At 35.2% G+C, this 12,064-nt stretch overlaps 1 protein-coding gene across 8 annotated transcripts in view; it reads left to right on the forward strand.

The window, feature by feature from the left end:
- The window catches only part of CSNK1G3 (casein kinase 1 gamma 3), a 71,488-nt gene that overhangs the window by 10,288 nt on the left and 49,136 nt on the right, over positions 1–12,064 (forward strand). For 3 of the 8 annotated variants that reach the window (XM_041484148.1, XM_041484149.1, XM_041484152.1), the window contains exons 2-4: positions 3,703–3,760; positions 5,916–6,331; positions 10,283–10,323. In XM_041484148.1, the coding sequence (XP_041340082.1) occupies positions 6,154–6,331; positions 10,283–10,323 (219 nt within the window). In that variant the 5' untranslated portion in view covers positions 3,703–3,760; positions 5,916–6,153. Of the gene's footprint in view, positions 1–3,702; positions 3,761–5,915; positions 6,332–7,567; positions 7,741–10,282; positions 10,324–12,064 lie in introns of those variants that run through there. The other 5 variants (XM_041484154.1, XM_041484153.1, XM_041484151.1 and 2 more) reach the window with 5 other exon arrangements.

Below are 12,064 nucleotides of genomic sequence, written 5' to 3' on the forward strand. Positions count from 1 at the left end.
GAGAAAGTTGTTTGGAAATGTTCTTTGTTTTTTCAAAGCTGATAGCATGACTATGTAGCATCTGTGGAAGTTTTATGTACTGCAAATTTCAGCACACTAATTTTGTCTTTAGTTTTGACTAAAGTGCTAATGATTCTGGATATTGTTTCTGCTTTGGAAATCTGAAAAATGATGAAGTAATTGGTTACATTTAATAGAGTTATGCAATGAATCATTAAACAACTTTTTCTAACTAAGTCATATATAATTTTAGAGATATTTTCCAATTCAAATTCTGTCTGAAAACTTTATGCAGTTAGAAGCTGCTGTCCTAGACTTGCAAGGGATCTTCAATTTTGAGCCTATTTGCTGTGGATTTGGAATTTTGTAGATTTCATCTGTTGCATGGAAACATGTATATAAAAATTAATGAAAATAATGCAGTAATAACTAATCTAGAAAGAACAGCTTAATTTTTCCATGAGGCATAGAAAAATAGTGAAACAGTTGATTAGATATTTAAGTTTTGTCTTATAATCTCACACTAAGCTTTTCTACTCTTAAGTATTTCTAAAGGAATTTTGTTGGATGGAATCTTGTGTCATTTTGTTCTCCAGTACAAATGTATTTGTAACATGGAAATGATCATTGGAAAGTGAATGTGACTGTTCTTCATCTCAGTTGAAGACTGTAGTAGATGAAGTATTCAATAAAAACTACATGTAGTGTTAGAGAAAGTCTCTTGGAAATCTGTGGCAGAGGCGCTAGAAACTTTCTCTGCGCTCTCCTAGAAGATGTGAGAAGAAGCTGTGTTACTAAATTACTGTAACTGCCAAAACTTGGGATTAGAAATATGTGAACAGATACTTGAGAGGTGAGAAACTGCAGAGGTATGAAAATGCCAGAAGACTGAGTGAATTTTTAATGCCTTGTGCTGAAACCAGGACTGTTTCTTTACTGTGTTTCATAAAATAATAAAATATCCCATGTTAGAAGGGGCCCAGAAGAATTATTGAAGTCTAACTCCTGCCCTGCACAGGACGCCCCAAGGGTCACATCATGTGCCTGAGAGCACCTTCTTGATCTCTGTCAGGCTGGTGCTGTGACCACTTCCCTGGGGAGCCTGTTCAGTTCCCAGTCACCCTCTGGGTGAAAAACTTCTACTGATATCCAACCTAAATCTCCCCTGACACAACTTCAGGCCATTCCCTCAGGTCCTGTCACTGGTTGCAGCATCTCTGTAGTTCTTCCCTTCATCAGACCTTGCTTTTACTGGGCATACAGCTCACTTTCTTGCCTTATTTCTGAGAGACAGTTCCTGCTCAGCCAAGCTGGCCTTCTGCCTCCTCCACTTGACTTCTGACATTTTGGAACTGCCTGTTCCTCTGCCCTTGGGAGGTGGTGCTTAAAAAATGACCAGACCTGATGGACCCCACCACCCTCAAAACCATTTTCTCAGGGCATCTTACTGGTTCTCTAAACGGCTTGAAGTCAGCTCTTGTCATGACCAGGACTGAAATTTTACTGTCACTTTTCCTTCTGATAATGGAGATTTTAATTTTAAACTCAATTGCTTTGTGGTCACTGTGGCCAAGGTGGCCACCAGTCACCAATTCATTCATGAGATCCTCCCTGTTAGTATCACATCAAGGAGGGCAGCTTTCATAGCTGGCTCCATTAGCTGCTGCATTATAAGACTGTCCAGATTTAGGACTGGTCTGGACCTATTTGTGCCAGCTGTGTGATGCTCCCAGTTAACATCTGACAAGCTGATGTTCTTGTAAGGACAAGGGCAGCTGTTTTGAAGGTGTCCCTTAGTTCCTCAGGGTAATTCTCTGGAATCATTGTCCTGAGTAGGTGACCTATAGTAGACTCCTACGATGACATCCACATTATTTTTTTTGTCCCTTAATCCTTACTCAGAGACAATCAGCCTGCCATCGCTGGCTTCAGGCAGTATTCCAGCCCTTCCAGCTCACCTGCCCTGACTGTCCTCTTGGAGAGCTTGTGACCATCCAACATGGCGCTTCAATCAAGGGGCTCATCCCACCAGGTTTCACTTTCCAGTGATGATCCTCATGCTGTATGTGTTGGTGTGGAAACATTTTTGATGTGATCCATTGTAGCTGACACCTCCTGGACCAGTTTAAGGATCTCACTAGCACTCAGTTCCTTGAGTTTTGGCATACCATCCAATTGCTTATCACTGTCAAACCTGTTTATGTCCTTTTCCTTCTTCCAATGTAATTTAAAGCTTTGTCAAGTTTTTATTTTCCTCTGTAGCTCTTTTGCTGCTGTATGCTTTTCTTAAAAGTAGAGAAAAATGTTAGTATACTGATACTAGCAGTGATGTATGATCTTGTAATTACAATGTGAAGGGTACTGCTTTTGGTACCTGAGGGAGCATGTTTCATTTAAGTTTGTCATTCCTGGGCAGTGGAATGTTCTATTTATCTACTTTAATGTTCTCTTAATTAGTTTATATAGGAGTGAATCTGGAACATGAAAAAGGAATGAGGTAGATAGGAAGTTTGGTTTTTTTAAAGGTGACTTGCACACTTGAGTATGAACATTGTCATGACGACACTTTGGAACATGTAAGCTTGCATAAAATTACAGTGGTGTTCCTGCTGTTGCTGCAGGATCAGGCATTTGAGAAATGTATGAATAAAGAAGATGCTTAACTGAACTCTTCTTTTATTCTGCCTTATGTAGTATCCTGGAGAGTCGTTGTTGCTACATGTGGCATATAGTCTTCAGTAGTGTTAAGTGGGACATTTTCAAACAGAGATTTAGAGAGATGTGTAGATTTATAGCTCTAATCTAGGGATACTTCTGCAGGTGTTAGGTATGTGAGTTGTCAGTCAATTGAAAACCTGTTGTCATTTTTCTTACTTTTCTACACTGTGCCTCTCCTTACTTTACACACAGTCTCTCTACAGGGCTTGGAAAAGTCTATCAGATTACACAAAAAAAAAAAAAAGGCAACCTCTGGTAGCTATTGTTAGTTGTGCATGTCAGTTACTCTGAAATTATTGCTTCTTCCAATCTTCTTTTAATTTTTATCTTCAGTCTATACAGATTACAGATTTAGTTTATAATTGAGATCTAATTACTTTTTCTAATATGTAATACCATTTTGCCTTTTTTTTTGATAGCTTCTTTTGCCTTCTCTTTCTCTTCACCCTTGGACATAGTAATTTCACTCCTATGATATTGCTTTGTCAACTTGGCTTTGATGGTGTTTGCCATTGTCCTGATACTTAGTTCTATATCTTTTCGAACAATTATTTAAATCCTAACAGTATTCCCTGATGTTGGGCTGAAGTTTATGGTTTAAGTGTGCTCATTTATTTAGGCAGAACAAAAAAATGAAAATTAAACAGAAAATCAAGCTGTGAAATGAGGATGGCGTGTTTTTCACACAGATTGCCCATATTGCATAGCAAGAAAATGATTTTGCAAATAATTTACAATGCTTACACTGTATGTATTCCTTTTGTGCTTCAGATGATGCACACCTTTGAATGATGTATAACTTCTGAGCCTTAAAAATTATGTTGAGTCTTTGAAACAAATCTGCTGCATCTTCCCTAATACTCTAAAAAAACTAATGCAGTTCCAAAAACTGTACTTTCATTCTGTATTAGAAGTTTTTACATGATAAGTAATGGCAAATACTACATAAATATATCTCTTTGCCTTCTGATGCTTTTCCTCTAGAATGTGAGCATTTTGGTGAAGAGAAGATATTGCCATCAACATTATAACACTGTCATAGGTAAGTACAATATAAATAAATATAACCATGAAAATGTTTTGTATTTTTAAGGTAAATACATCATAAAATATTGCACAGGAATTTCAAAATGAAGAAAGTCATAATCACTGTCCTTATTTTGAGTTAGCTGCAGATTATTTTATTAGGAAAATGTAAGAGAACACCTGTGTCCTGGAGATACTGTGACAAGGAATACTTGCATGTCTTCCTTTTCATATGTAGTGTGGGAAAAATGTGAGTGACTTGTGTTGGTTATTTAGCACATATCTTAAAAAAAGGTACTAATTTCAGTTTATAAGAAAGCTTACCTATAGTATAAGTGGAGTATCTGTTAGTTCAACAGGAGGAAAGGGGAGGACATGAGTTGCTGTGTAATAGATTTGTCCATATAATAGGCACATTTCTTTGTGTAAATCAAAATTGATGTTGTTTGTCATGTATTTGGTACTCTAAAAATTCTAGGATTGTTTATTGTTAGTTCTTTCTGAAAAAGCCGGTAAAATATTGAAGTCTTCTTTTCTTTGGTACCTAGAGCATGTGGTTGCATTCTGTTGCATCAAATATGCTGCCCTTCATTCTAAGAACTGAATGGTGACTTTGAAGTTCTACTTCAACAGACTTAATGTTTAGCTTTCTTATTTCTTCCTTAGCTTTTGTAGCATAGTGTGTGAGGGAAAATAACCTATTGCTTCCCACTGAGTCAGTTCCTTTGAGATCTGTGGTTTAGAAGGTGACTTTAGGGTATCTGAAAACCTGCAAGATTGTGTAGTATGTGCCTGTCTTTTTTCTTAAACGCTTCTGTCTGTACCATAAAACTCCACAGCTTTCATTACTTACTGCTGAAGTCCTTTTCCCTGGCATTATACAAGTCAACTTGGATTGTTATCTGCACTTGTGTTTTTTGATTGTTCTCAGAACAAACTTTTCATTCCCCCTTTCACAGTACTGTGGTTGTATTTCTTTGCCAAACAAATTTCCGTGTACTTCATTGTTCAGGTAATAAGTTAGTCAGCTGTTGATTAATGATTTTTAAATGTCATCTAGTTATAACCATGCTATAACTATGTATGACTTAGCAGATGCAACTATTCATGTGACTGTTCATATTATTTGGAATTTTTTCACTACTACCTCTTTGATTTTTGAAATTTTGTGGTACGCTGTTCTGTGAGTAATAATTTTACTTTGTGAGAAATTGTTTTACAAAATAAAAGTGTCTTCAGCTCAAAGTGTTAAAAATAAGCTCCTGGTGACTACCTTTAAAATAGGCTGTAGCACATGAAATACATTTTTCCAGAGGATGTTCTGCATTACTGCAGTGTGTTCACAACATTGAAGCAAATGCAGGAAAATAATTTTGGACAGATATTTAATTCATTGTGGAATTTTGCCAATGTAGAAACTTTTGAATTATGGGGTTTTTACACTGCTGTAATTAAATACAAAACAATATCCAGTGTTCTTATAGCTGAGATTTAAAAACAAGAGCTTTCTCGTGGTTGTTTATTACAGTAGTAAGATAACATTGCTTTTGCTGAAATCCATGTCAGAATTTGTGTCTAGGCAGTGATGCTAAACAAGGGAGAAGTGGAGCAGGGAAACAGATTTATGACAGAAATATAGTAGGGGAGAATAAGTAAATATAGTGTAGTTTTAGATTCTAAGAGTTACTGAAAGAACTCGAGTGTCCTTGCCATGAGTTTATAACTTGTGTATCTCAGAAATTACAGTTCAGAAAATAGAATATATTTCTATTACTTCAATAACTGTGCAGCTTGAGCATTTGCTTAAAACAGCAGATACTATTTGAGGGAAAATAAATAAAATGCTTTCACTTGAAGTGCTGGCATAAGGTGAGGCGAGTGTGTCCATCAGTTTTAAGTGTGTTTATTCAGGAAGAAGTTTTATAGGGCTTTTTTGTAGCTTTTTAAGAAATAACTATTGCTTGAAGTGTTGAAATTTTAGTACACTTCAGTCACAACTATATCACTTGCTGTTGCATACTAGAAATAGAATTAACCTTAAAGTAGTGCTTTTCATAGATCTGTAAAGCAAATATAATTAGTTATAGCTTAATTATGTGTCTAGTTGAAGGGAAAGGTAATTTTGTACAAGAATCTTAGTGTCTTGAATAACTTTGTTTTTCTTTCAACAGAATTCCTCTAAAGACTAGGAAATATTGCTGGTGTCGTGCATTCTGGAAATACGTTTTACTACAGATACCACCAAGGCTTTGCAAACAGGATGAACATGCTGCTGTTGACTGCTTACTGACAGTAACCAGCTGGGCATTTCACTCATGATGTTTTCATTCTCACCTCGTCCAATCGGAATTTGCTTTCACTGATTTTTAAAAAGAGGAATAAATCAAGGTGGAGTACCGTAAACTTGACATGGAAAATAAAAAGAAAGACAAAGACAAACCAGACGAAAGAATGGCACGGCCTAGTGGGAGATCAGGCCATAATCCACGTGGAACTGGTTCTTCAAATTCTGGAGTGTTAATGGTTGGCCCTAACTTCAGAGTTGGTAAAAAAATTGGATGCGGTAATTTTGGAGAACTACGGTTAGGTAAGATCCTCATTTATTTATTTCAGTTTACATTAGTCAGGGCCATTTTTATGCAGTGTAGGCAAGAAAATTTCTCTATGAAATTTTCGCAGGGCAGCTCTTCACACTGCCTTTTTAAAGCTTCAGATGTGCAAGGTATATTCAGCCCATCTTTTGTGGTTTTACCCTAACCAGTGTAAGCTTGATGACATGAAGAATCCATATAGCAGGATATTTCCTGTGACTAAAATGTTTTCTAGCTATGTGCAGTGCTCTCATAAATTCAGTCAGTTTTCTCTTCCAAGATGCTGGAATTTACATCATGGTTATTGTAGCAGTCTTTTCAGACTTCATGAAGCACTTTATTGAGGTGCTAAATATGTAGGGCTAGATGTATGAGACACATCCCTATCCTATATGTCTGGCAGATCTCTTGGAGATACTGTAACCAGGTACTACAGAGTTTTTAATACCTATGATCAAGGAAATTCCTTGGTTTCTTTTTTAATGTAGTGAGGCTAAACACTTGAGTTGCTGTTAAACAGGGCAGTGAGAATCCATCTGTTGAGAAAATTTGGGATAATTCAGTCACTCTAGTTCTCTGCTGAACAGATGGCTGAGAATCAGATGGTGGAAAATCAGAAGGCAGACTGAGAAGGACCTATAGAATTTTGAAGAATTTGGGCAACAAAGCTGGAAATGCTAGCATTTATTAAAATAGATACCATGGGTATGTGCTTTTTGAAGACTATATATTTAGTTTTGTGGACTTTGTATTTCCAGGATGGACAGCATGATTAACTAGGGTTTTCAAGATGTGTAAGTTCAACTATGTGTTAATAGATACAGCTTGATGCTTAATGGCAAGAATGTACTCTAGTATTGTTAGAAGGCTTGAGTTAAAGTGCTTCATGCATTAAATAGAGGTGGATTTCACAGTTAGATATTTGAGAGGATGGTGGGCTATATAGGTGTTGTTTCTGTTGATCATTGCCTGTGGTAGAACTAATACTCATTGCCCTTCAGACAGTATTTGTGATACAGTGTTTGCATAAAATATAATGTTTTTAATATAGTGCATTCTGGGGGCTGTCAGGATGTAAACAAGCTTAGCAAATTTATACTGTAGAGGGATTTAAGACAATATTTCTGCAGCTCTTAGTGACTTAGAACACTGAATTTTGCAGTCTCACTAATAGGTACTCTTGTTACTACTATTAATAATTACACAAAATTAATACATTTTGACATTTACAGTGTTGCATACATGCCTTTGCAGTCCACAAATCAAGCTGAAAAATTGCTCTTCCTCACTTGCTAAACTTCTGCATACTGCCTTCAAATCTTAATTTTTGTTTCAAACCTCTCAATGAACTAAATCAAACCAGCAAGATTAATTCTACATAAAGGCAACTGCAAGCCTAGTAAAGGTAATTTTTTGTCTGTCTGTTATTTTGGTCACAAAGTACAGAGCTGATTAAGAATTAATATCGGATTAACTTACTTACTTGCAGGTGTTACAGTGTAACAATGTATTTGATTTTAAATACAATATTAAATTAGTTAAGACTTACAGTTTGATAGTACTGAAATAAAATAGAATAAGTAAGTAAAGGAATAGGAGGGACATTATAGGACAGTGTACTGTCCTGCAACAGTCACCAGGACAAGTGCAGCCTTTCTGATTTTAATACCTGTGGGTTTTGCTTATATTCTAGATATTTCAAATCCTTATTTATTGTGTTTTTTTTTTTTTTTTTTTTTTTTTTTTTTTTTTTTTTTTTTTTGGGGGAGGTTNNTTTCTAATTTTTTTTTTTTTTTTTTTTTTTTTTTTTTTTTTTTTTTTTTTTTTTTTTTTTGTGAGGAAGATGTTTTAAATGTAAGTTACTGAAAACAGAAGTTAATATTGCTATTATAGATTCTGATTAAATTTATTTTTTCATTTGCTTTGCTACGGTATCAAGTACTTAGTGTGCACCCTTTCTACAAAGATGTACACAAGTGCTTAGTTTTTTATATGCGCTCCTGCAGATAGGAATATATTTTGAGCATGTGTCCTAAGGTTAGACCTGAGGGACATAAAGGGGGAATAAAGTTGTAGAGGGATGAAGCTGTGCTCAGAAGATAAAAATTCAGTTATATATCGGGAACTGTTGTTCTTCCATCTGAGAAGAAATTAGTGGTCACACTTCAGTAGTGGCTTGCAGATCAAATGGGAAATTTGCTCTCTGTACAAATTACTGTCTGTGATCTTCAATCTTTAGCTTGCAAAGGACTAAATTGGTTTGGATATTGAGCTGTTAATTTTAAGACTCTCTGTTATAGTTAAATTAAACTGATATAGTTAAGATAAACTGATAAGGTAGTAAGAGAGAATTTGTTGCTGTTGCAAGTGATGCATTACTCAATACCTGTTGTGTGTTTATATACAGATCGACAGTGGTGTTCTATATATGTGTCTGCAGTGTTTTAAAGAGAGGATTGTTCCAACTGACCACATGGAAAGTTAATGTCCCTTCTGATGCTACTTCAGAATAAGCATGTCATTACAACTTTTGGAACTCAGTATCCAGTTACTTAACTGTAACTGGGTTTGTTGCTTACTCAGAGTAGGTGATATATATGGCTAAGATATGGAATGAGCAGGGCTCCTTCAAGAGTTTCTATTGGGGTCTTATAGATTCTAACACCATGCAAAGACACGGAAACAACTGCAAAGTATACTTCTTACCAAAAATGTAACTGATATGGTCTTCCAATAGGAACTACTTAGGATGCCTGGATATCCACTCTAGTCCCTACATAGGAGACTATGACCCCCTTTGTGGGTCAGATTATAGCATACTCCTCATATTAATTATGTTTGTTATTGTGAGGCCCTCAGGTGGTTTGGTTTTTTTTGGTGAAGTTTGATCCACTAAGAGATGCGAGCTTTTAATGCATCTTGTTTCAGCTTTACAGAAGTACTCTATTTTTTAAAAGAATCATTAGCACTTCATGGTTTTTGACTGTTGGTGTAACTCACTTGGTCAAAGCATGGTTGTGGGTTCAATCCCTCTGTGGGGCATTCTTTTAAAAGGAGTTGGACTCAGTGGTCCTTTTGGGTCCCTTCCAAATCAGAATATTCTATGATTCTGTGTAACTGTCTTCCCAGGGAACTTTTTAGACTTGGTCTATGTCTTTTCCCCATTTGATTTCTTTAACAAAACTGAGCTAAACGTAGAAAATTCAGACCTGATTAATGCTACAGAGTAAAAAGGAGGATTATCATTAAGAATAATGTACACTAAATGCATTTGAAGATTGTAAAGAAACAAGTGTTGGAAGTGACAACTTAATTTATCCTATATCTGCTGTTTTTTAATTTTACACCTATAAAACTTGTTTAACATTTTAGTCATTGCATACAGTTTGAAGTGATGCTTATTGAAAAGTTCTAATCCAGTTACAGAATCCCTTTTAAAGCAGCAGATGCATTTTGCAAGTGGTGTAAGCCTATCAGGGATGTTGTTGGCTTTTCCTAAGTTTTAGCTTAGTAAATTACATAACTGAGGAAAAAAACCAGTTCTCAATTAATTAACTAGTTAATTCTAGTTTTCATTAGTGGCTGATGTTTCAAAATCACATGGTAATTTAAAAATAAATTTCAAATAGTTTTCAGCAATAATTATGAAAAGATCACATTCTGGTCATTGTGATTTACCAATTTTCAAGCTTTTTTAATACAAAACAATCACAAATTTGGTGAAGTATCTGAAACTCTCTGTGAAATTTCCACCTCTTATACTATTCAAGGAAAAAAATCTTTTTAAATTAAGGTATTGGATTAATGAACCCACATTTTCTAAGTCATTGCCAGAACGCTAGCACCTTACATGAAAAATATTTTGAAGACTTTCTTGGTATTTAAATGGCATTTACTTGAACAGAAAAGCCAGTGTCTCACATTCTTGTTTTTATTCTTTTTTCAAGGCAAAAATTTATACACAAATGACTATGTGGCAATTAAGCTGGTAAGTTAATATTTTTTTTAAGGATTTGGGATGAGAAACTAATCAGATTTTTCATTTCAGATGTTAATGGGTTGATTTCTTTTATTGAAACCTTTAATAGTTTTGTATGATTTCATTGAATTAGATAAAAGCAATTAGTGATAGATGTAATTGTGTAGTTTGGCCATATTGAATAAAAGTAGTTTTTAACTGTTGTCACTGTTTTCAACGCTAAATCTGGGTTTGCAAAGTCAATGATGGTTTAAGGCCGCTTCAAGGATGCTGGTCTGTGGCAGTAATCTTAGTAAGTTCCTTTGTTGTCCAACAAGTAGAGGAGCAACAAGTTTACTGTGAATCTTAACATCAGGTGACTACAGAAAAACTCCAGAAATTCTTGAGGCTACCTGCGTTTTATGTCCACACTCCTGCCCCCAGTATTTTTCATCTCTAACTGGTGGTATTTAGTACACTGGGATGTGTACATCACTTTGGTAGACGTGTTTTATTTGCAATAACACAGCAAATTTGCTGTGTAATATGTACTTCTTTTGCAAACATGATACTTTTGGATATCCTGTTAATACATCATTGGAATTACTTTGGTGACACCATATTTTGCTTCTGGATTTTTTTTAACTTCTTGGTAAATGACTGTTTTCATAACCTAAGTATTTAATGATGAAATTCACTTTTTTACTTCTTATCATTGATGGATTTTTAGGACAGGACTCTAGTTGATTTCTTGTTGCTGCAGTAGCACAGAACTTTTTACACAGCTCAGTATGGTTTCATAAAGTGAAAGGTGAACTGTGGGAACAGAAATGCGTGGCTTTAGATAAGAAATCTGAAAAGCATTACAAGCATAATAAACTCCTGAAAAATACTGATGTCACTCTCCTTGCTTTGGGAAATGCTTACTTTGGGAGTAGTAGAAGTTTGTAAAACATGCAAATTATGGCTTGAGAGAGCAACATTGGATACAGTTTTGAGGGTTATTGTGTGTTAAATCAGATTTACATTCATTTTGTTTCCACATATCTTGAACTTACTCTGTATGTCTGATGAAAGTTGAAAGTAGTCTGAGAATTCTTCTACTTAAAGGCTGTCTACTACAAAGTGCATTTAGAAATAGTTGCAAGGTAGTGGGGTTTTTTTTAAGCACTAATTACTTGATCATGTAGAGCAAGGCAACTTTTTTATCTGATCAGTTTTGATAAAAGCTTTTTTATGACATATACAACTTAGTAAGCTTGGCTACCATTTCAAACCATTTCAACTGTTACAGCAACAGCCAGCTTGCCAGCTTGTCTTGGCAACATATACTTTTCTTTATTTCCGAATATCTCAGTCCTAGAGCTGCTTGTTCCCAGCTTGAAGCAACTTTTTTGAGTAACTGGAAGTCACTAAAGAACCAATACAATTAAGTATATATGTAATTTACTGTTAGTGCTGAAAGAACTCTGAGTATGTAATGGATCTTTCCTCTTAAACTAGTGTAATGAAAAGCTATAATGTCTTTGCAATGAAAAACAGATGAAGGAATCATAATGAAAATCAACACTGGAGCTTGCATCATCATAGTAAGATAAAAATACATTTATTAGCAGGTAGAACTAGTGGATTTTTTTAATACGGTTCTCCCTTTTTTATTTCAGTATGTATTTCAGATACATACTTATTTCCTGATTGGAAGGGATTTGAGTCACAAGGTTTAGTCTGCTTAAAAGCAGCTGCATCAAACTGAGATTTATTTGGATTTTGT

The sequence above is a fragment of the Pyrgilauda ruficollis genome, unplaced genomic scaffold (genome assembly GCF_017590135.1).
Source record: "Pyrgilauda ruficollis isolate IOZ18807 unplaced genomic scaffold, ASM1759013v1 scaffold64, whole genome shotgun sequence".
NCBI classification, from domain to species: Eukaryota; Metazoa; Chordata; class Aves; order Passeriformes; family Passeridae; genus Pyrgilauda; species Pyrgilauda ruficollis.